General features: G+C 40.0%; 1 protein-coding gene across 1 annotated transcript in view; it reads right to left on the bottom strand.

The window, feature by feature from the left end:
- The window catches only part of tex264a (testis expressed 264, ER-phagy receptor a), a 65,683-nt gene that overhangs the window by 36,395 nt on the left and 7,155 nt on the right, over positions 1–22,133 (bottom strand). The window contains exon 2 of the mRNA XM_056403973.1: positions 15,240–15,461. Within this exon, the coding sequence (XP_056259948.1) occupies positions 15,240–15,461 (222 nt within the window). The remainder of the gene's footprint in view (positions 1–15,239; positions 15,462–22,133) is intronic.

The following is a 22,133-nucleotide window of genomic DNA, read 5'->3' as shown; positions in this document are numbered from 1 at the left end:
AAAATCTTGCTGACTTCAGTCTCTGATCATTAATCAGAGCAAATATTCAACCACATGGATCTACAACATTCATCCCACAGGGAGAGAATAAACTGAATCAATATTTGCACCCATGAAACATTTCTCCAGGCTCCACACAACAAACCACGGGTGTCTCATCTATTCTAATGAGGGATTGCTCACCAGTCATCTCTAACACACAGATTGTTCCCCCACTGCAGCTCCAGGCTGCTGCTAGTTAGATTGTGACATACAGTAAGTGTGCAGTCCACAGGGAGATGCAAAAAGGGGCTGAAAACATTACAATACAGTAAATTCACACACATATGGAGTTAGAATATATGTAGTAAAAATGCAAGAAAGAAGAGTCTAGAAGATTTTGGCATGACATTATTATGCATCATTTATCTTTATTTGTCTTTATGTTGAAAAATGGATGGCCTCTGGTTTAATTGTGGGAATACATTAACTATCAAAAACATTGGTATATATATATTATATTATATTATATTATATTATATATATATATATATATATATATATATATATATATATGTTGTGTTGGAATGTTGAGCAAACTGAGTTTAGCTGCAGAACCAATGGTGTTTAAAAGCACTAGTACATATACTGACTTATGATGGGTAATTTCGCCTGAGAGTTCAGCTGCTAACAGGCTTTCCATGCAGGCAAACATGGAAACGAGTCAAATGTGATCAACATCAGCCCGGCCTTCCATAGTTGCAGGAGATGAAATGAGTTTCAACGACTAGTTTCTAGTGGAGAAGTTGGTGGGGTGGACACATCTCTCGAAGATTAAACCCAAATTGAAACATGGCTGTGGGTTTTCTGTGCAGGGCTTACATGTTCTCCCTGTGTCTGAATGAGTTTTCTCCAGGTGCTCCAGTTTCCTCCAAAGCACAAAGGTTAGGTAAATTAGAAACGTGTCTGTAGGTGTGAATGTGAGTGTAATTATGTTTGTCTGTGTGAGTGTTAGCTGTGTGATTGACTAGTGACCTGGAGGGGATGCACTGAGCCTGTCACCTAAACCAGCGTTTCAGCCACGTTCACTCACTCGTAGCAGCCAACCACACCTTCATTTTTAGTGCCACAGCAACCCCTTGTGCATTGTCACAGCGGAAGCCCAATATCATTTTCTGTTCTGCTGCATTCATTCGCAGCAATAAACTCATGTTGATGTGTAAAGTTAGAGTTGATTCTAACTCAACACTTCCTGTACGAGCTTCACAATAAATACATTTAAATGAAAAGACAGTGGCAGGAACTTACTGTGAAAACATGTTGAAAGTGTTGAGGCGTTGACAATGCCAGTGAGGCTGGATAAAGTTAGAAAAAACTGACTTAATAAAGTTTATCTTATTAAATAAATTTGAATATTTGTTCTTGACTTTTTGTTAAGAAGTAGATTTACAAGCATAGATGAAATAGATTTTAGACAAAGCACAATAAGGGAGGCTGATCAATAAACAACAAAAACTGACTGTCAACAAACTTTTAGAAACTGGAGTTAAAAAAAACTATTTGTGAGAGGAAAAATAGATGGTGCCCATGGTGCCATGTAAAGGAAGGAGGGGGGGGGGATATTTTACAAATGTAAAATAATGTAGCGGTCCTGTGGAGATACAGAGAGCAGCATGTCTGCAGCATTGTCTTTGATTATGTCCAGCGATGCTTGTAAGATAGCTATCTATACACGACACCAGTAATGCTACATGTGCCTGTGACATGTATTAGACAAGGTCGACATGATGGTGCTTCTGAACGTCAGGTCAGGATATGTTAGAAATGTAACTGTAATTGAGAGAAAGTTTCAGGTGTTTACAGTGGGTTTCAAATTACATGAGGATGGATTTCCTGCTCCGCAAGAGCATAAGAACACAGACAAACACACATACACATCGAGTGAGTGTAAGAGAGGATGAGAGTCCGAGGTAAATGTCTGCTTAATTAAAAAGGTATTGGTATTGAACAAACTGTCTCTAAAGCTTACAGACTCCCCATCAGCGGCCTCTAAAGAAGGCCTGCACTGAGTTCATTAAGGACTGAAATTACTACCTCACACTGGATTGCCAACACCAGAATCATCATTGAGTAATCAATATGATTCTTGGATGTATTTTTCAGGTCAGGTGTTTTGTTACAGCAGGGCTACAGTTTTGGAAAAAAATCTGCCAGATATGGGACACCAATCCAAAACTGCAAATTGGGTCATAAAGGTCAACAAACACCATTATGAGTCAAGGCAAAAAATAAACAACTCTGAAGCTCTGTCTCGTGGTACCTCAACAGTTGACAAGTGTCCACTTTTACGATTAATCTATACATCTGTATATATTATCTATACATTTTGAAGATCTTCTGCATACATTTTACAGATAAGGTTTGGGGTGACATATTTAATTTTCAGTTCAGTTTCTCATCTCTTGTTGTGTTAGTTTGGATTTATTTCCTTGAGGGCTTCTGTTAATCCCATTAAAAGCACAAGAACATTTTCTTTCTCGTGGAGACTACCAGAATGGACCACAGGTTCAAAAGTGAAATGGATTGTGAGGCCACCTGGGACGGAGAGAGGAAGAACACAGCGGCAGAAAAGGTATTTGACAATTACCTTACAAAATCTATCGCAAGACCTTCCGTCTTTGAAGCTCTTAAACTCCCCCCACAGAGCAGCAAGTGGGCAGTGATGTTGGCACGGCGGGACCGGCCATGGCGCAACACAGGTGAGGACAAAAGGAGATGTAAGCCTATGTTTGATCATAAGAGAGTCAGTGTTTTCTCTGAGCATTTTACGTCATTGTTCCCCATTTCATTTTGGTTCTTCTGAGCTAAAACAGGGCTGCTTTCAAGAAGCTGTATATAAAGACAAGAGGAGTCAGGAAATAGAGACACAGAGCACTTTGTCCGAGTGTTACGGACACCTGCCTACAATCCTCATGTCAAGCCTGCTCATTGGTGGTAGGATGAGAAAATACTCTGCCACAGCCTTCAGGGTTTTCCCCAGCGTACCTACATAAGTGTCTCCCCCTGCACACTACTGCAGGGAACATCAGTCTCAAGAGATATTGTTATTATTTTCTTGCAAACAACCTATTTTTTGACAAGACAGGTTAGTTTACCAGAATCTACAGCTAAAGTTTCATACAGACACAGTATCATTGAGTTCACTTCGCAAAATACTATTGGAATATCTAGTCTCTATATTTAAGCAAAATTATATTGATTTTATTTACCTGCAATATCAGCATTCATTTTGAATTCATTAGTTGTTACAGTATGTAAAAAGGTACAATGAGGGATGTGAAATGATTCGGCTTGACAGCACAAATTGATACTGGGTTCAGTATTTCAAACGTGTACAACACGACACATCTTCCATGTTCACGGTGTCATTCTGTCCACAGCTCTGGAGAGCATTTAGCCTTCATTTTATATATCATAAGTATACGCTCGCTCAAAAACGAGTATGTGGGGTTATTTAATATGATTGCAAGTCTCTGATACACCAGGCAAGTTACTTTACACTCTGCTCCTTACTGTGAGCAAGAAATATTTGTGGCATACCTGTCAACTGTAGTGCTCTGGGGATAGCCGGGGGATAGCTGGGCTTCAGCGTCAGTAGTTCAACAGCTGAAGTCGCTTTTGCTGTAGCAAAGAATGTCAGGCAACAACCATGTTGCTCTGCGTCTGATGATGTGTTGGTAGGTTGGTTTGCCAAGATTTAAACAGTAAAAAAAAAAAGATAAGGCAAATTATGAGGCTGATAGTAAGCTAGCGTAATGAAGACACATTTGCTGTGAGCTTTTTTTGCCTTGAGTCTTTCAGTCCCCTTGTTTAAACATTGCTGAAAGTAATACATGTTCCTACGTGAGGGCCAATGTATTCATAGGAGTAGTATTATATAATCTATGACAATGTCACCATCTGATTTAATCTCAATTTCATAGTCTGCGAATGAATTATTTGGTTGAGGTAAAGCATACATTTAACAGACAGAAAATAAATGCAGAATAAAGGAGTATCAGGGTATCATTGCCGAACAAGTTGCATTTACAGAGCGTCCAGCATAGTGTTGGCAGAAGATTACCACTTTTGCAACATAAACAGAGCATGCCCTGTCTCCCCCCATTATATTACTCCTTTCCCATGCTGTTGGTACGGAGGGGCCCAAAGGCCAGAGTGTGTCTGTGTGGTTACTTTACATAAGCCCAGCATCTTAGTGTGCATCCACTGGAAAACAAACAAACTCACAAACACACAGAGAAAGAGGTCGGCTGCAGAACAGTTGTAGTTGTAAAATCAGGAGACAGAGAAGCAAAACTTGTAATACATTTTAGGAAATGTCAGCAGCGGATCTCTTTTGACACCTCTGCCCCTGCTCTGCTCCTGTGTCTCAGCAGCCAGAGGGTGGTGGATTAGCTGCCGTAGAGGGGTCTTTCGCAGGAATCTGGCATCCATTTAATATTTGCTCATCCACAGTGCAGGGAAGGCAGTGTGGCCTTTTCACTGCGGGACAGCCAGAGAGGCAGAATGACCGACTGATGGAGGGGACTGGATTCATGTGATCCATAGTACAATATGCTTCTGACCTGGAGGTGTGAGATGGACATCAAGGTCTGACCATCAGTTGTGGGCAAATATTGAGACCTTTGATTGAAGTGAGAATCGCAGGCTGTGGAGCTGCCTTGGGGAGAATTTAAAATACAGTGAGGTAAATTTCATCCTATTTTTACCTACAGGGCTGAATGGACTTGCTTGATTATAATGGGATGACAGTGCTGGTGTATCCACATCACACACTATGCTGAAGGCCTTTTTGTAAAGCAGACATGAGTGCTAAACCAGGGATCACACACACAGAAAAGAACGACCGTCTGATAATCATTCAAAACATCAACTCTTTCATTTTTTAAAACGCCCCCAAAACAATTGTCTGGCAGGCAGTATACACACAGCAATGGGCAAATGTCAGTATGCACAAGGAGGCTCACATAAATACACTCCTATTATTTAAATTATTCAAGTGCACAAAAAAGGTGATAGTTACAAACAATGGACACAAGAGTTAATTAGTTTCGACTGTATATATACAGAACTGAACTGTTAAGGCTCTTTCACACATAGAGTGCTGCTGAGTCAAAGTGTTGCATTATGATTATTGGTTCAGAAAGAATTTGTACTATACATGGTCTCAGCCCTCGTTGTGGCTACAACCCCAGAAAGAGAAAGAGACCTGAATGCAAAGTCAACTGTACCAACCTTGGCTGCCCACTCCCTACATGAACAGCAATGTAATGCACAGTTTGTAAAGTTTGTACCAGACCAAAAAAATACAAATAAAGAGAAACTCATATTTATCCAGTCTGACCAAGGCCAAGGCTCAGTGCTTGGGGGGGATTTTTAACATGGAGCCATACAGTTTTCCTCGATGGTGCATAGTCTGCCAAGTGCAAATAAACTTTTACGATAGAAATGAAACACTTATTGAGCCCATGCTGAACTAGAATAAAAAATTCAAGCATACTTTTGGCTGTTTTATGAGACAAAGACATCATTTTAGAGATGCATTACAATTTAATAATCCTTAAACAACTATTTGCAACTGACCTTTATAGCATCTGCAGCCCTCAACAATCCAAAGGCAAATAACCCGAACAGAAGTTTTTCATTGACTTAAAATGGTAGCAACTCCCTGTACACATAAATAAACACAGACAGTGAAAGAATCGGACCAAATCATCTGTCTTATGGCAGGGCCATTGTATTCTTGCAGAAGTTTAGATCAATTTGACTCCAAGTGAATGTGTACAGATGTACAGATAGACATACGGACAGATGGACGACCTGAAAACATAATGTCTCTAGCCTGGGCTGTCGCCAGAGCGGATGCAGAAGAAGTACAGTGAATCCTCTTGGTTTTGAAACGTTCCCACTGTTCAGCAATCTTAAGCATTAATAATGGGTTAGGGTTTCATATCACATTTTTTGTTTCAAAACACATCGCACATGATCTATGCCATTTTAAATCTTTTCCAACTGCAAATGAACCACAGATACACAGTTAGAGAAATATCAAAATAAAAGAGTAAAATCTGTGTCTTTTTGAAGAACAATAAGACAGTTCTGGTCCACAGATATTCAGTTTCAGAAATACAACATGTTGCAGAGTCAGATGGGGTCACCAATGACAAGTGTTGGTGTTATGCTGCTCTTTGCTCGTCTACATCTCCTCACTCTGCTATGCTCTCACATTCAAGCTGGGTGAACTGGCCAATGAAGCTCCGGTGAGGATGATGATGTAAAGATACGCCTAATCTTCACAAACCCACTCTTCCACAGCCTGCTACTTCAAAACAGACAGATTTAGACTGAGCCCAAAGTTCCAACAGAGAATTGCCTCTTAAAGGCCATGAACTTCTGTTTAAAGGCCAAGATGTCCTTGCCGACTTAGCTGGATGTAATAAGCTGAAATCAAGTCAATAAACCACACTGAGCTATCTGATGAACAAGCTGCTTGACGCACACAAACAGGATTTTGTGGGAGCATGTGTATGTGTGTGTGGAGAGGATATAAGCGCTTCCAAAGAGGTATTGTCCACCCAGATGAACAATGACAAGATACTATGTGGATATAAAAAGCTTCCACAGTCTAATCTCTTCAGTTTTCAACAATCCCACTGCCTCAGTCTCAGACTCTGGCTGCCATTCTCCACACAGATGAAAGAAGGCAGGCCCACACATTCAAAAAGACCATTATAAGAAGCCTGCATCAACTCAGAGTACAATTTTGAACTTACACATTAATTCATCACAGGAGTACAAACCAAATTTAAAAAGACATGTTAAAAAATATCATATTTGCAGATAACTGAATGCACAATTTACATTTTTGTATCAAACAACACAAAACACGAATAAACATTGCCTTAGTGACAATATTGCCATAGCAACCATTAGTCGCATTTCAAAACAGGTGAGGCCGAGTGGGTCAGAAAAATGTGAGAGGCCGATTTAACCCTCAGCTGAATGGGAGTAGTGTGCACAAACAGAAGAGAGGAGACACAAATGTACACACAGGTCATAAATACAACAGCGACAGCACTACCTGTCAGAGTGCGCTCACAACAAAAACTCTAATTGGCAGGTTGGAGTGTGATGCCCAGCTGGAGCTCTAAGTTAACACAACATTTCTCATTTCTTTAGTCTGTACACAAAAATAAATGTAAAAAAAATGACTAGTTGTTGTTTCACAGGGAGTTACTTGCTTTGTCTTTTCCGGTCTAGGCCCTTTTTTGACAGAGCAAGGTTAACAATTTCCCCCTGCTCCAGGCCAAAATGCCAAAAATATCTTTAAGTATTCAAGTTATTAAATGTTAGATACGTAATTTATTTAATAATCAACATTTATTGCGTGTCTTTCTGTCCTAGAGGATGCATCCCTCATCGGTTGCTCTGAAGTGCGTCATTTTTTTTTTTTTTTTTTACCATCGAAAGGTTTCCTGTGGAGTGTTTCCTTCAAGGGTCATCAAGGGTCTCTGGATAGACAGAGTGTAAAGTGGACTGTAAATTTTGGCCTAATACTGCAAACATGACAGGACAAACTTTAAGAGATACATTTTAAGCAATGTTATCTCACAAAATACTTATAAAAAACAGGTTTATGAAAGTTTTTTAAATCTAAAATAAGCACATTAATGGCACAGCTTAGAAAATCCCAGTGGTGGAAGAAGTATTCAGATCCTTTCATTAAGTAAAAGTAGCGATAGCACAATTTAAAAATACTCCATTACAAGTGAAAGTCTGGCATGTAGATGAGTAAAATCACAGAACTATTAGCAGCAAAATATAAAGTATCAAAAATAAAGGTATTCATCAAGCGGAGTAGCTCCTGTCAGTTATTATTACTGCATTACCATGTAATAAGCAGTTCAATGTTGGTGGTAGCTGGTTGAGGTGGAGCTACTATTAACTACTTTATGTACTGTTGGGTAGTTTAATCTATAAAAATGCATCACATTTCACTGGTAGATTATATGTTTCATATGTAAATCCTAATCTTTAATAAAGTAAGTAACCAGAAGTTATAGCTCTCATATAAATGAGGTGGAAAATAAGATATTTCAATATTTCCACCTGAAATGTAGAGAAGCAGAAGTATGAAGTGGCATAAAATGCCAAGTAAAGTACAAATACCTCTGAAATGTGCTTAACTCTGGTACTTGAGTAAATATACTTTGTAACTTTCCACCCCAATTATGCTTTCATCATCAAATGCATAAAAATTGGCATTCACCCCACCGAGTCTCATTTATGGAGGCCTTCAAAAGATGCAGCGAATGATACACAAGATTCATAGCATAAGGCATAAGGTGGTTAAGCAGTGGGTGAGGTTTAGATGTAACCAAGGACGAAGCTCTGGGCGAAAAACGGATAATAACTGAACATTAAGGCTGCTACAGTTCTCAGAAAGCCTGGCACAGCAAACATGAAAGCAGGCATTATATGAAATTTCCGGGAAAATCCCAGTGTGTACACAGGGCTGCAGCACATCATAGCCCACTCTTTGTAGGAAAGAAAAGAAAGAAGTGATGAAACTATCATCAGCATCATTGGTGTCTAAATATAGCTCTGTGCCTCCACAGCCAAGTATTTCCTCCACAGACCGTCAAATGGCAGATTGAAGGGATAACAAGACATATTAATTGTAAACAGAAAACATGAAGCACTGCAGGTCAGAGACTGCCAACAGCTCTGGACTGCAGCTTTCTATTATGTTAAGGTTATTATGTTTGAGAGGCCTCAAGAAACAAGAACCGTGTGTTAACCAATAAAAATATAATGGAGGGAATGACAGCATTAATAATGAAAGAGACTTATCTTGCTCTCACCACAAGCTGCATTTTAAAGCACACAGGCACACACACACACACACACGGAGCAGAAAGGCATGTTACCTCCTCCAACTCAAATTTTCACCAAGCGCCAAAGCAATCAGTCACAGAGACACATGCTCGCTCGCAAACTCACACATCACTTATCGACTCTCACTTTGCTTTCTGCGCTTTGATGGCATCGCAGCCACAACCCCTGCCATTCTGCTCCATCCCACGCAGAAATCACTGAACAGAGAGCAGTTAAGGGAGTCTGCACCCGGAGCCTAGGAGGCATTAAAGATGTAGAGGGGCTGAAGAGGATCAAAGCAGGTGCAATCCTGCCACGCCTTTCCCCTGCCTCAATTTCCCTCCGGGCTGGTTTAAAGTTCTCACTGCCTGACAAAAGGACCTGGGGGGGGTCAACGTAGAACCGTGTAAAGCCTCGTCACGGCTGATGATACTCCAGACAACACAGTGGTAATAGTGTGGACCAACAGTGCTGCATTTGGTCTACTGAAAGCTTATAGTGTCTCATGGGTGATGCCATGATGATTAGATAGCACCGACTGTGCAAAAAACAAATAATAAAAAGCAGTTAATGTTTAAGAAGCTTAAATGCATAATTATAACTTTGTTTTGTAAAAATTAATTAAGTTAAGGATTTTCTTTTCTATTTTTCCCAAATGAGACAAACTCATGGATGCCTTTTTTTATTCCTCAGCTTGCAGCTTGAAGGCACCATATGCTGAACAGTTCCCTTTTGATCCCACAGATATCCATAACACGAGCTATGGTGAGAAACTGCATGCAGAGATGTAACAAAGCATCTGTAGGTTGGTCTGACTCTGGCTGAGTAAGAAAAAAAAATATTAAAGTTCCCCGAAACCAAATTATCCCTTCAAAATATTTTAGTTAGGCTACTTTCAAAGACTCAACTTGGATAAATGCAGTCCACACACTCAGATCAGATATATTGCCCTTTTTCCTGGTGTCAAAATACTAACTGTCTCTTGTATAGCCCTCTCTCTGCTGCTGAAAACTACCTGCATGCACCCAAAATAATTAGAAAAGGGAAAGCTTATTAGCATACTGCATTATCACATACTTTGTACAATGACACAGGTGGGAAAGGAAGGACAAAAGGGGAAAAAAAGAATCTCTGAACAATGCCTCAAAATAATCCTGAATAGATAATCAGATACCCTTGTACCAAAACACCCTGGGAGCCTTTGAGCAGCAATGCTATCTATGGGCCCAGAGGAATCTGTGTGTGGTGTCAGTATGCTATAGAACAAAGCAAAAAGTGAGCTGTTATCTGCATAACGCTTCAACCCTCAAACTGCTACCTGAACTCAGCTCTGTCAGCGAGATAACAGAAAAAAGAGCTGTAATATGAAGCGCTATATTGAAAAATACTGAAATGTGAGTGGGAGGATTCCTTTACCTGACATTGTGATGGAAATATTTGGCTTTATAATCACCATGAAACATGATTTTTATTAATGAGTGGTCTGTCTGTGATTGTGTGTGTGTGTGTGTGTGTGTGTGTGTGTGTGTGTGTGTGTGTGTGTGTGTGTGTGTGTGTGTGTGTGTGTGTGTGTGTGTGTGTGTGTTCAGTAGAGACAGATAGATAAAACTACACTACAATAAGTGGTGGAGGCACACTTCCTATTTGTGGTTCACTTGACAGGCAGTATATAATTTATCATCTGCACACACTTGGTACAAGACACAAAGACTGACATAAAGACAGACGGACGGACAAAGAAGAAAACCGAGAATAGTCTGATTTGATGAGAGTACACCTCATTGTCAGTACAGGAGAATACGAACAATACAACTCCATAGCTCACAATCCATTCTGGTAACAGTTCGCACCAAAACAGCTACTGACACATTTATTCGTTCACCAACAAAACCATCTAACCAGAGAGAAGGGCATCTCAGTTCTTGTTTACTCAGCGGAGACACCTGAAATCAGCGCAGTTCCACTGGCTAACCCCTAATCAGGCCATTGCATGAAATATAAATGCTGTGGACAAGCAAAACAAATTTTCTATATTTAATTCAACAAATAATAACATCAAAGAAGATGGGGAAGAGTGGCTGGTGAATAAACCATGAGCAGAGTGGAGGTGAGGAATCAACACTACAGTGGCAGAGCGTGAAGGTGCCAGTAACTGAAAAAGGTGAAAATAAACAAAGGAGTTGGCGCCATTTTTCAGCACCAAAACTCAACTTCACCACAGTGGTTAATACATGTCAGCACTATATTATACTGTATATATAAATATTATTATATTTATGTTGAATTTATAAATCATATATCATATGCTTGCGCTATATATTTTATTTTTTTCCTCTTTCCACGAGGATGAAGTTTTTGAACACGTTCAAACCAAACTCCCACCACCTGCTGGTCAATTTCTAAAATTGACCAGCAATTTTTCTTTTATGCATTCAACACAAGGATGCACATGTGTGTACATGGGTGACATGATTCACATTCCTACCAATGGTGTGACACTATTCCACTGATGTGCAGGTGGTTGTAACACGCCGTGATATGCTGCAAAGAGAAGAGGAAACTTGCAGGCTAGTCTAGGCTACTTTAAAATACAAAAATCGGCTTTGCAAATGCTTTGCAAGGAAGGAAATACACTCAACTGTCATCAGCTTCATCTGCCGCACAACTGTTGTTTATTATTATGACAGTGGTAAATTAATTCGACTTAATTTTTCCAGGCACTAAATTGAAAAAGAGAAAATTGTGCTTAAACAAAATGTGAGCAACCGTACGGAACAACAGTAGATAAAAATACATACAAATTCTGCAATAGTGGAATACCCCAGATGATACAAATACAAGATGTACATTTTAATTGCTGTGGGACCTGCAAGGCAAGGAAAATGGTGGCACCACACAATGAAGAAGAAAATAAGGGGGAAATAATGATACTTTTATGATGCTTGAACACTGATTCAGATAAATGGATTACTAAATGGACGGCAGCTATCAGCTTCTCATCTTGTTTCTGCTCACAGGGACTCCTACTGGGAGTTTTGTCGGCAGCAGCCACGAAAATAAAACCCCAGTGACTGTTTGGTTTCATTCCTTAGGTCCCGAAAAGGTGCTTTCACAAAGATCAAACAGGGCTTGCCCAAATCCTTTAATAAAGTCTGACAGCTACTGTGTTATCTGTTCATTTTTCCCTCTTTCACCAGCAGCCTTCTTAACCAGGCAATGATACAATCCCAAGCATCCTGTGGTCATACACGCTCACTCAATGCTCTCATTTGGACTGACATGAACACACAGCTGCTGCCCACAAATTACAAAGATCTCAGATATTCCACTGATACCTCACGTTCTGTTACCCTCAGATTATTAACAGCACAAGAAAAACATCCGGATTAAACACAGTGAACACCTCTCATCTACTTCAGAACTTTTAAGCTACAATTACACTCAGTGTGTGTGTGTGTGTGTGTGTGTGTGTGTGTGTGTGTGTGTGTGTGTGTGTGTGTGTGTGTGTGTGTGATGTGCATGGAAGAGATAAGGTAAGGTAAGCTGGTGTGGAGATGGCGTTGTTGGAGCGGAGAGAAGGCGTTCAAGTGAAAAAGGGCAGTTATGTACTTAACTTAACCTGCACTGTGATAGGTGAAGCACTACAGGAGGCCGAGAGGTGTACCAGATTCTCTGAGAAAACATTTTTCTGGGCACAGGGCCAGACAGTAAGCCCACCCAGGTCGGCCTCCCCAGTCCCACAGCGACTGGTTTACATAATTTGATTGAGAATTTTAAGCCTTAAAGCTGCACTAATGTGAACGATTGGTCAAATGACTATGTGTAACGGTGCTTTTGGGTGATTTTAGTGTCTTTTTAGTCTTTTTTGTTTCATGGCCCGCAATTATCTGTTTTGCTTCCGTGTCATTGTTCTCATCACCTTTGTTCAGCTGCAGCAGTGAAAAAGCTCAGATAAACCCACAGAGTACAAGGCTATGTCACACCAGTGTCTCCCACCTTTCAAAGTCCCTCATACTACAAACCTACTCAATTAATCATAAATACAGTATATACGCAGACATTTCTAGCACATTCACATACCATCCTCTCTAAACCAAGTCTCTCTAAACCACACTCCATTATTCATTAGCCTCGCTGTAGCTGGTATGCATAGTGCACTCGCCACTGCAAAACTCAAACTGGATGTTAGTGTGTTATTAGCATATCTACTGTACGAGAGCACCTCCTTAGCGACCTGTCACAGCACTCAGGTCGACTGATGGACTGCGACAAGCGCTTCTGCTTCGTGGCAGACAAGTGCGAGGGAGTAAAAGAAAAAAAAACAAAAAACTGATGCCTCTTTACGGTGACATCAACTAGCTTGACAGACAGAGCTGCATGCTCACAGGAAATGCACACTGACACTGGCAACGATTACGTAACAGCACTAGAGCCTAAAAGAGAATACTACTAAATTTTAACATTGAGTGATGCTGTTCATGTGCCTTCAGCCCGTTTAGTCTGTGTCAGCGCACATGACATGTTAGAGTTTGTCCTGCCCTCTGATGTGGGGTGTTACAGTAAAGAGACTGAAGCAAAGATCAAACTGCAACCTAAATATGCAACTTAAAGTGTAAAAATGCATGAGGTCATTCTAACTGGAGCAGCTCCTAACTATATATGGGTAAATACCCTACATTGTAGCTTTACTATTGTGACTTTTAGCTGTCAGTTCAGTTCAGTTCTCCTCCTGGCTGGAGCGCCTCCAGTTCAGCCAGACAGGGGCAAAACCAATTGTTTCTGTTTGTTGAGTGGGAAACCAGTGGGGGATCATTTGCTTGTCGGTGTCTGAGCTGCCTGGGTGCAGCGGGATGCTGATATCTGAGTGTAACACCCCGAAGGCAGGTGAAAAGAAGCAGCTCGTAACTATGTGAGCAGACACATGGCAGTCTTCAATCACCAGGATAATAGTATGGACAACTGGACAATCCAAATTGGGAGACAAAAGACGCTGTTATGTTCATGTTTGAGCTCGTCCGAGATAATATATTATATAGCTGTTTTTGGTTTTTTTTGGACAAATGAACATATTATAAAATCCAAACTGTCCTCAGTGCCAAGAGGTTAAGCATAAAAAAAGTCTGGGACAAGTCCAGGGTGAAAATCAACATTTAAACCAACTTAGACCTTTCACAAATGGTCAGCCTACGACACACAGGCTATCTTTAGCATGGCTTTGATATGCTGACAAAGCTGGATCCAGCCAATGAACAATGCCATTGGCTAGGTCCTCACCCCCCTTCACTTTCCTGTGCTCGACACAACACAGATGGAGGACGCAATGCGGTAAAGTGCTATTCCTATGTCATAATGGCACCATTCACACTACTATACATACAGATCATTCCTTGGGTTTGTGCAAGCAACTGCAGTTTACTGATTAAATACAAAAAGGTTCACACAGTTAGAGAGGAATACCAATGAATTTCTGCACTCAAACATGACCCCGCTTGCCATCCAACAGTTTTGTGTGAACTCCCCATCTCCCACAGTCATGAATATGAGAAAGAAAAGTTTGTTCCACCCACAAAAGATGTGAGAACATTTGGCATATTTTATAGACATAATGGAACATTTTATGACGAGGAAATGGGTCCTTTTTTACTTTTTTACCTCCTGTGAAGAGACAGAAGCCTAAATAAACAGATGGACAGACGTGCACGCACACACGTGCGTGCACTTACACACAAGCGCACACGGAGCATTATTCATGCAGTGGGATGCCCCTAAATGAATTCATGTGTGTAAATGTCATCAGTAAATGTCAATAGCTTTTTGAGGCCTGTCCTGAGGACATGGAGCCCAGCATATGGGCCGCAGGACTCAGACGCACCTTCATTTCCTACTATGTCATCTATTCTTAATCTGCTTTAAAGACCTCATCTGTTCATGTGATGAATTAAACAACACATGAGCGAGGGGCTTTTGACAAGTGGGAAGCAGTAAAGAGGACAGATATGAGCACAAGATGATTGCTCTCCACTCTAGTAAAAGGATGTAAGAAAGAGAAAGGAAAAGAGAACTCCTGTCTTACTTTTTCATATGGTGGCATTAACATGTCTCTGCGGGAGAGGGGCATGAAACAAATAACCACTATGGAACTTTATAATAAAAACTCTAGCCATCTTGTAAATACGCTCGAACCTTTATACTTGTGTTTCTTGGGGATCCTTTTTGTGATAGAGGGATACATCCTGACTCACAAACTGCAGCTTATAACGTAACATACTATGTAGCTAAAAGTGAGCCTTAGAATGACTGACAGATTCTCACATTGTCCATACCTCAATGTAAGAAGCGAGCCTCGGGTAGACCCTGTAAGGTCCCAGCACGTGGGACAGAGGTGTGCTGCAGGGGAAGCTGGTGGTCACAGCGTGGCTCACTTCTGGCAGAGAAAACACCTTGAAGCCAAACTTCTCGTACAGCTTCTGCAGTTCTTCATCTGGCTTCTCTTCACCCTCGCACAGGACACTGCCCACCACGTAGCGACATTTCTCTGACGGTCTCTGAAGGGATAGAGAAAGGGAAAGAATAGATATAGTGTAAGATAAAAAAAAATATATATAAAAAAAATTTACAATTTAAAATTTCAGTGAGTCACTTCACACCAGTGGAAACTCACAGCAAAGTAACACCCTCTGTTGGAAGAATAATATGAGATTTTCCACGCAGCTTAACTGTATTAATATCTTTTAGCACATTTCTGTTACATATACAGTATAATGATCTATCACAAATGCATAACAATTCATTAAGTTGAATTAGTTAACTAAGGCACATTAAAAACAAAGTATTGTAAATAAGCCAATTCTAAGGTGTAGAAAAGGTGTTTCTTTTGTTTGAAGAGGATATGGCACCACGTGTTTTGCTACAGGTCATATATTCCATTCCATTTCATCTGTCTGTCAGCTGCTGGATCTCAACCAGGATGACGTGAACTGAAAACTTTACTCAGTTAAGTTTTATGTTTAGCTGTGATAAACCTTCAAAGGAAATCTTGATGAAAGATCATCTTGGCACACTTGCAGAGCGACAAGTGAGATGGAGGAAAAATAATTAAGAGATAGAAAATCAAAAAAATCCACACACTTTCAACACTTACACTTAATTAATTTAAAGTTTCAGGCTAACAAATGTGGTCCGGCATTCAATTTGAAATGACTGAAGGATTTATTATCTGATATACAGACAATCAACCACAGCTTTAATAATCCTCATCTTTTGAGTTTGTTAGTGCAAACTGCACAGATTCTGCTGCTCTATGTCAAACTTGTCAACAAAGTTTTTAACACTGCTGATTAACGTTTACTATCATCAAACTATCAAACTAGTTGCATCAAGTTTTATTTTCATGATCATGCTCCCTGTAGTATATTATAAGACTACAGTAGGTTCTGTGTTGGAAATGAGTAGCAACATTAGAGGAGATACAGCTGGTACCATGATGAGTATATAATAACAGAACTGCATAACCCTGCATTTGATTAATATGCAGATCACCATTTTGTGTAAGAATTAATCTATCAGTACTATGCGATACATTATTATCACTAACAATAGGTCCTTAGAGCAAACAGAGAGGTCAAGAGAAAGGCACAACAACAGAGGATGAAACCGTAGTGTCAGTGTTGCGGTTAATGTTTTGTCAGCACAAAACTGCACGTGTGGAAATAAAAATAGAAACCGTTTGATTTAAAGTTGTGGAGACGTTGCACCCTCACAGAGTCTGAGGTGTCACCAGACAGAGGGCTGTCAGCTCCGGTAAACATCCCACTCCAGATATCCAACAGCCTGGTCACATACTGTATGTGGCAGTTCATATTGGATCTGTGCTGAAGTGCATGTTTGGAAAGACTGTGCTGGAATTGGTCACTTATTTTTACACTATGCTACATGCAAACATTATTAAAAAATGTTATAAATAAGTGCTTTAGATCTTGCATTTCACCAAAGTCACTTATGTTTTACATGACAAGGGTTTATGGGTATCAATCAGCGAGTTGTCTCATCACAATGAATTGCTCTCTTACCTGCAAATGTTACCATCATCACAATATTAACAACAACAGCTATTTGGCCCGACATATATCGATATTTGTAAATTCAGCTACAGAAGAGCACCCCTGGAACTGGCAAGGATGATTTGACTCGTCTGATGACACTTGAGGAGATCAGATGTAGATGTGCATGTAGATGTGAGAGACACAGAATCACAATCACTCAGTGAGTTGTCAGTCAGAACAGAAGAGGATCTAACAAGAGATTATCCTACTCAGATCTGTTTGCAGATAGTCTGCAGTCTGTCTATAGAGTTTCAGATGGAGAGAGGCAGTTGTTGTTAAAGGACTATACCAGCATTGTGCGTTTTAATAGGTACAATTCATGTCAGCTGTAGGTAAAATAATTCATCATCAGTCATTATTCATTAAAACATGAGAACTGACAGAAATGATGATAACTTATATACATTATATGTCTGCACTGTATGATATGATTATATGCAGAACAATAACATAGAAGAATTACCAGCTCGTGGTTGTATGCCTCCACCAACCGGTCAAGTTGCAGGAAATATGATCACAATCTCCCCTCCCTCGGTTACAGCAATGAATAATGGCCAGAGGTGTTTTTGCCGAACATTATGATGTCACAGTGAAGTTGACCTCTGACCATTTGGATATAAAAGGTCATCTCTTCACCTTTTTATCCTATTAGACATTTGTGTTCAATTCTGTCATAATTAGCATATGAATTCTTGAGTTATGGCTAAAAACATGTTTTGTGAGGTCAACCCGACCTTTGACCTTTGACCACCAAATTCTAATCAGTTCATCCTGGAGTCTAAGTGAAGGTTTGTGCCAGATCTAATGTAATTCCCTGGGCATTCCTGATGCATCGCAATTACAAGAACATGAGGTCACTGTGACCATGAACTTTGGCCTTTGCCCATCAAAATCGAATCAGTGAATCTTTGAGTCCAAGTGAATGTTTGTGCCAAATTAGAGGAAATTCCCTTGAGGCGTTACTGAGATATCGCACTCACTAGAATTGGACAGACATACTTATGGAAGGACAGTCCTGGCTGTTGTCAGTGTGGAGGCATAAAAAGGCAGAGTGTAACATCATTACAGTAGAGTGTGAAATTATCTTGCAGTGACTTATTAGTGATATTCATTTGACACAAATAAAAGCAAACAAACAAATGTAAAAGTTAGAAAGTATACATCTATGTGATTTGTAATAAATGGGTTAAAACATAAAAAATCCTGGTATGGTCCTTTAAGTTCTGCTGCTGGTTTCTGCTCTGTGACACTGGCTGTCAGTGGAGGGCTGGCACTGAGGGGGCACAGATGGGAGCCAGCAACACTCATCTTCATGTCCCTGGCATCCTCACATAATTATCACATCTAAACGCCACAACCTTCTTTTCTTTTCCATCTCATTTCTCACATTCAGGCTATTTTTTGGCTGCATTGTTCTGCTACTACGCTGCACTGTTCCCACGGTCCTACTTTGTTCATACAGCAGCTTTTGTGCCGTAATTCAGCGTTGTTGGCTGCCGGTAAGACTCCCGGGCTGAGATAAATCTATTTGAACATCCCACTCTGAACTTCAGCGCCACTTAATCTGTGCATCACGTGGGTAATAATAATGACTGACAATGCCTGTTCAGCATGAGCAGATAATCTTTCCTATCACCTGACAGAGACCCTTGCCACCATGTTTGACACTGAGTCAGGAAACACAGATCACCTGCTTTCGACAGGGAATTATTCATTCAAGGCGGCATCAGATATATTAGATCTATTTACAATGAAATAATGGGTCATTGCAAACACACTTAGTCACAATGGCTGTGTTAGCATTCTCAGAGCAGATGATTGCGGCAATGTGACAGTGTCAAAATGTCTACTTTCTGGTAACATATACACATTTACTTCGTGTAATTTATTACATATCACAGGTTTTTGCAACAAAATAATTGAAAAAAACATAGCACTTTAAACAAGATGTCATTTATTTTGACAAAATCACCATTGATATGAGGGCAAAAGTATCTGTGCATTAGCGCTGGGTGGCATTGCTGAAATTACTACTTATTACACCCTCTCAAAAACCCCACTATGACAGTAACCCCCCTGTTTGCTAGAGTAAACTACTGACACCAAACTGCAAACCACCACCATATTTTCTGAGACCGCCCCATTATCAAACACTATTGGAGAGAGATACCCTACAAGACATTTGTAAATGTGAAATGCCCCTAGAAAGTAATACCATATACTTTGGGTATATACCTCACTGGTAGAAAGACTTACAAGAAAATGGTTACAACAGGAGAGTCCAACTTTAAATGCATTGATGGAAATTAAAATGGGCATTTACAAAATGGAGAAGATAACAGCATTTGTCATAAATTGGAACAGTTTGCATCCTACTGGAGAAATGGGTGACTTCACTCTCAACTTGTACATGGTGTGTATATCTTTGAAGTGCTATTTGTAGACTTGTGGGGAACATGATATATATATATATATAGAAATCAATAAAATAAATTGAAGAATAAACAAATAAATGAATAAACCAAAGTCTATAAAAATACATTGCAAAAAAAACACATTCTACACATTACAGTAACATTGTCACTGTGAGCATGTTAGCATGTTGATGTTAGCATTTGGCTCAAAGCATTGCTGTGCCTAGTACAGCCTCACATGGCTATGTGTATATTCATCATTACATGTCAAATGTTTGCAAAATCATGGATAAAATGATCAAGCTAATGTTCACTGCCATGAATTAAAATGCTTGGAATCATCAATTTAGACAACACAATTTTGCTAAACAATATCACAATCTGATCATGTCATCACTATATTAATACTGAATTAACAACCATCCCTGTATGTCTTACTAATATATTTGCTTAAGAACTTTATTTCATTGCGTTTGTTTAACAACGAAATTGTATTTGTATGTTCTCGTCGAAATTGGATTTATTTGTAGGGGTTGGTTGGCATCGCCCTCTGTCCTACATGAACATATCAAATGTATGGGCTGTCAACAAGGCTTGTGTACATGGCTACTCCCTGTCGACACTGGTGGTCCATGATAAGACTCAACAATAACCATTCAAACACAAAGGGGATAACAACTGTCCTCCCACAGTCTTGTTTCAGTATCTTGCCATCTCACTATCGCTCATGCTCTCTGCACTGATAGACTAGAGTGTGTTAGCCAAACCAGTAGTTCACTAATGATATCATTCAGGGTTCTAGCTATCATTCACATCCCACACAGTGGCAAGAACAAACAGCAGCCCTGACTGCATCTCATCTCTGCTTCCCTCCCGATAACACACCCCAGAGACTACAGGCAATTAGGAAAGAGTGGAACACCACTCCATGTACTTGACTTGTCTTGTCTTCCCCACCACAGCTGTTTTGCTTGTGTCTGAAATTCTAACACCACAAAAAGGTAGAAATTGTCAGACACTGTCCAAGCTGGGCAGCGGCACTCGAAAAGTCAGCTGCTGCCAAAGCGGTGTTTTAAAAGACAGCGTGTGATTCCGTTTCTCGCAGGTAGCTGAGGAAAGAAAAAAAATGGTTTTTGATTGGCCCAGGTGAAAAGCGGAGAGTCAGATAATGGGAAGACTGTGGAGCTTTTGCCTCGGTAACTGAACACTGACATGTTATGTTCCTGTACCAAGCTTCAGAAAACCAATTCCTTTAAAAGTGACTTTCAAACTTCACTGGATGCAAGCTATCTGCAAGACTTGCAAAAAGTGTTCATTTCATCTGAATACATCACTGCTAGTTATATGTGCTGCAAACATTAATTTCCTATATTTCCATATGCTAAGTAGGCTCATTAAACTGGGAAAAAAAAAAAGATATATACGGCCAACTTTGGTAGAGCTCATGGCCCACGGGATTCTGAGATGGCTTTCCCTCACAAATGGTGCCATTCCCATCTCTACCTGATTCCCTTAAGCCAGGTCTCCAAGGACCTGTTGGGGGAAAAAGTAATTTTAAAAGCAATTCTTTGCTTGAGGCTACAAGGGCGATTTTTGATGGATGAGGGCTCTCCAACAATAAAAGGGTACGGCTGACAGAGGTAATTCTTTATTAGCAGACACGTAATGAGGATTTACCCTCTTCATCTTCCCTGCTCTTGGACCTGCATCTCTTCCCTCCTGGCTATCACCACTTGGGATGTATTGTTTTGAGTGCTGGCCCTATTTACAGTTGGTCACTTCTGGAGTATTAGCGGGCTAGGGAGGACAGGAACAAACAAGGCAAGCAGCCAACTCTCTGCTTTACTGCAGCTTGAAGACAGGATCATAATGAGCATACCATACCCTGCCTGACCGAGGACCATCACTGTGCTCATTAAAACACAACTACCAAGCGGCCAATCAACAAAATGTGAAGCTAAATTAGTAGAGTGGGAGCGATTAACATTGAAAGAGGATAACAGCAGCTCTGTCTTTAAATGAACTATATAAACCATGTGAAGGAAATGCAGCATTGTTAAGAGGCAGAAGCCAAGGACTGCTTTTATTTTTTTTTAAAGTTACCTTGTAAGCTTGTAAAAGACTTTTAAAATTCATTTAAAGAAATGAACGCTTGTTTTTAAGTAGTTTTTCCTCCAAATCCAATAAAGAATAAATTCAAATGTTTAAACCAATTCCCAAATCCACAACTAAACACATCACATGAGCTGATGATGTTGCAGTCCTACATTTCTTTAAGTTAAGACTTGCTTTAATGTTGTTTTTAATCACATAATGTAGGGGAGGCCTGATCAAGAAATCATTGAACTGGTCAGTTTAAAAGAATATTGAAAATTGCCTGACTCTGTATCTAACATAATGTAAGAACAGTCTGATCTCAGTGACATGGGTAAGGTGGGCAGACGCATACCCATATGAGTGAGGCTGTGTCTCGCCAGGTGGTAGCACTGAAAAAAACGCTTGTCACACATGGTGCAAGCGTGAGGTTTCACACCTAAATGCAAAGTAGCAATATTATATTATTTTGCCTCACTTTCAATTTTTTAAGGAATTAATATTTACGCTATTGGTTATTAAAACACAAAACTTAAAAAAGAAAATTCCTCTAGCCATTTCATAGTGTTGCAGTTACCAATAAACATCAAAACAATAGAAATGAAAC

This window comes from Seriola aureovittata, chromosome 2 (assembly GCF_021018895.1).
Source record: "Seriola aureovittata isolate HTS-2021-v1 ecotype China chromosome 2, ASM2101889v1, whole genome shotgun sequence".
NCBI lineage: Eukaryota > Metazoa > Chordata > Actinopteri > Carangiformes > Carangidae > Seriola > Seriola aureovittata.
The sequence above is the reverse complement of the archived record's forward strand: the minus strand, read 5'-3'. Positions and strand labels throughout refer to the sequence as shown.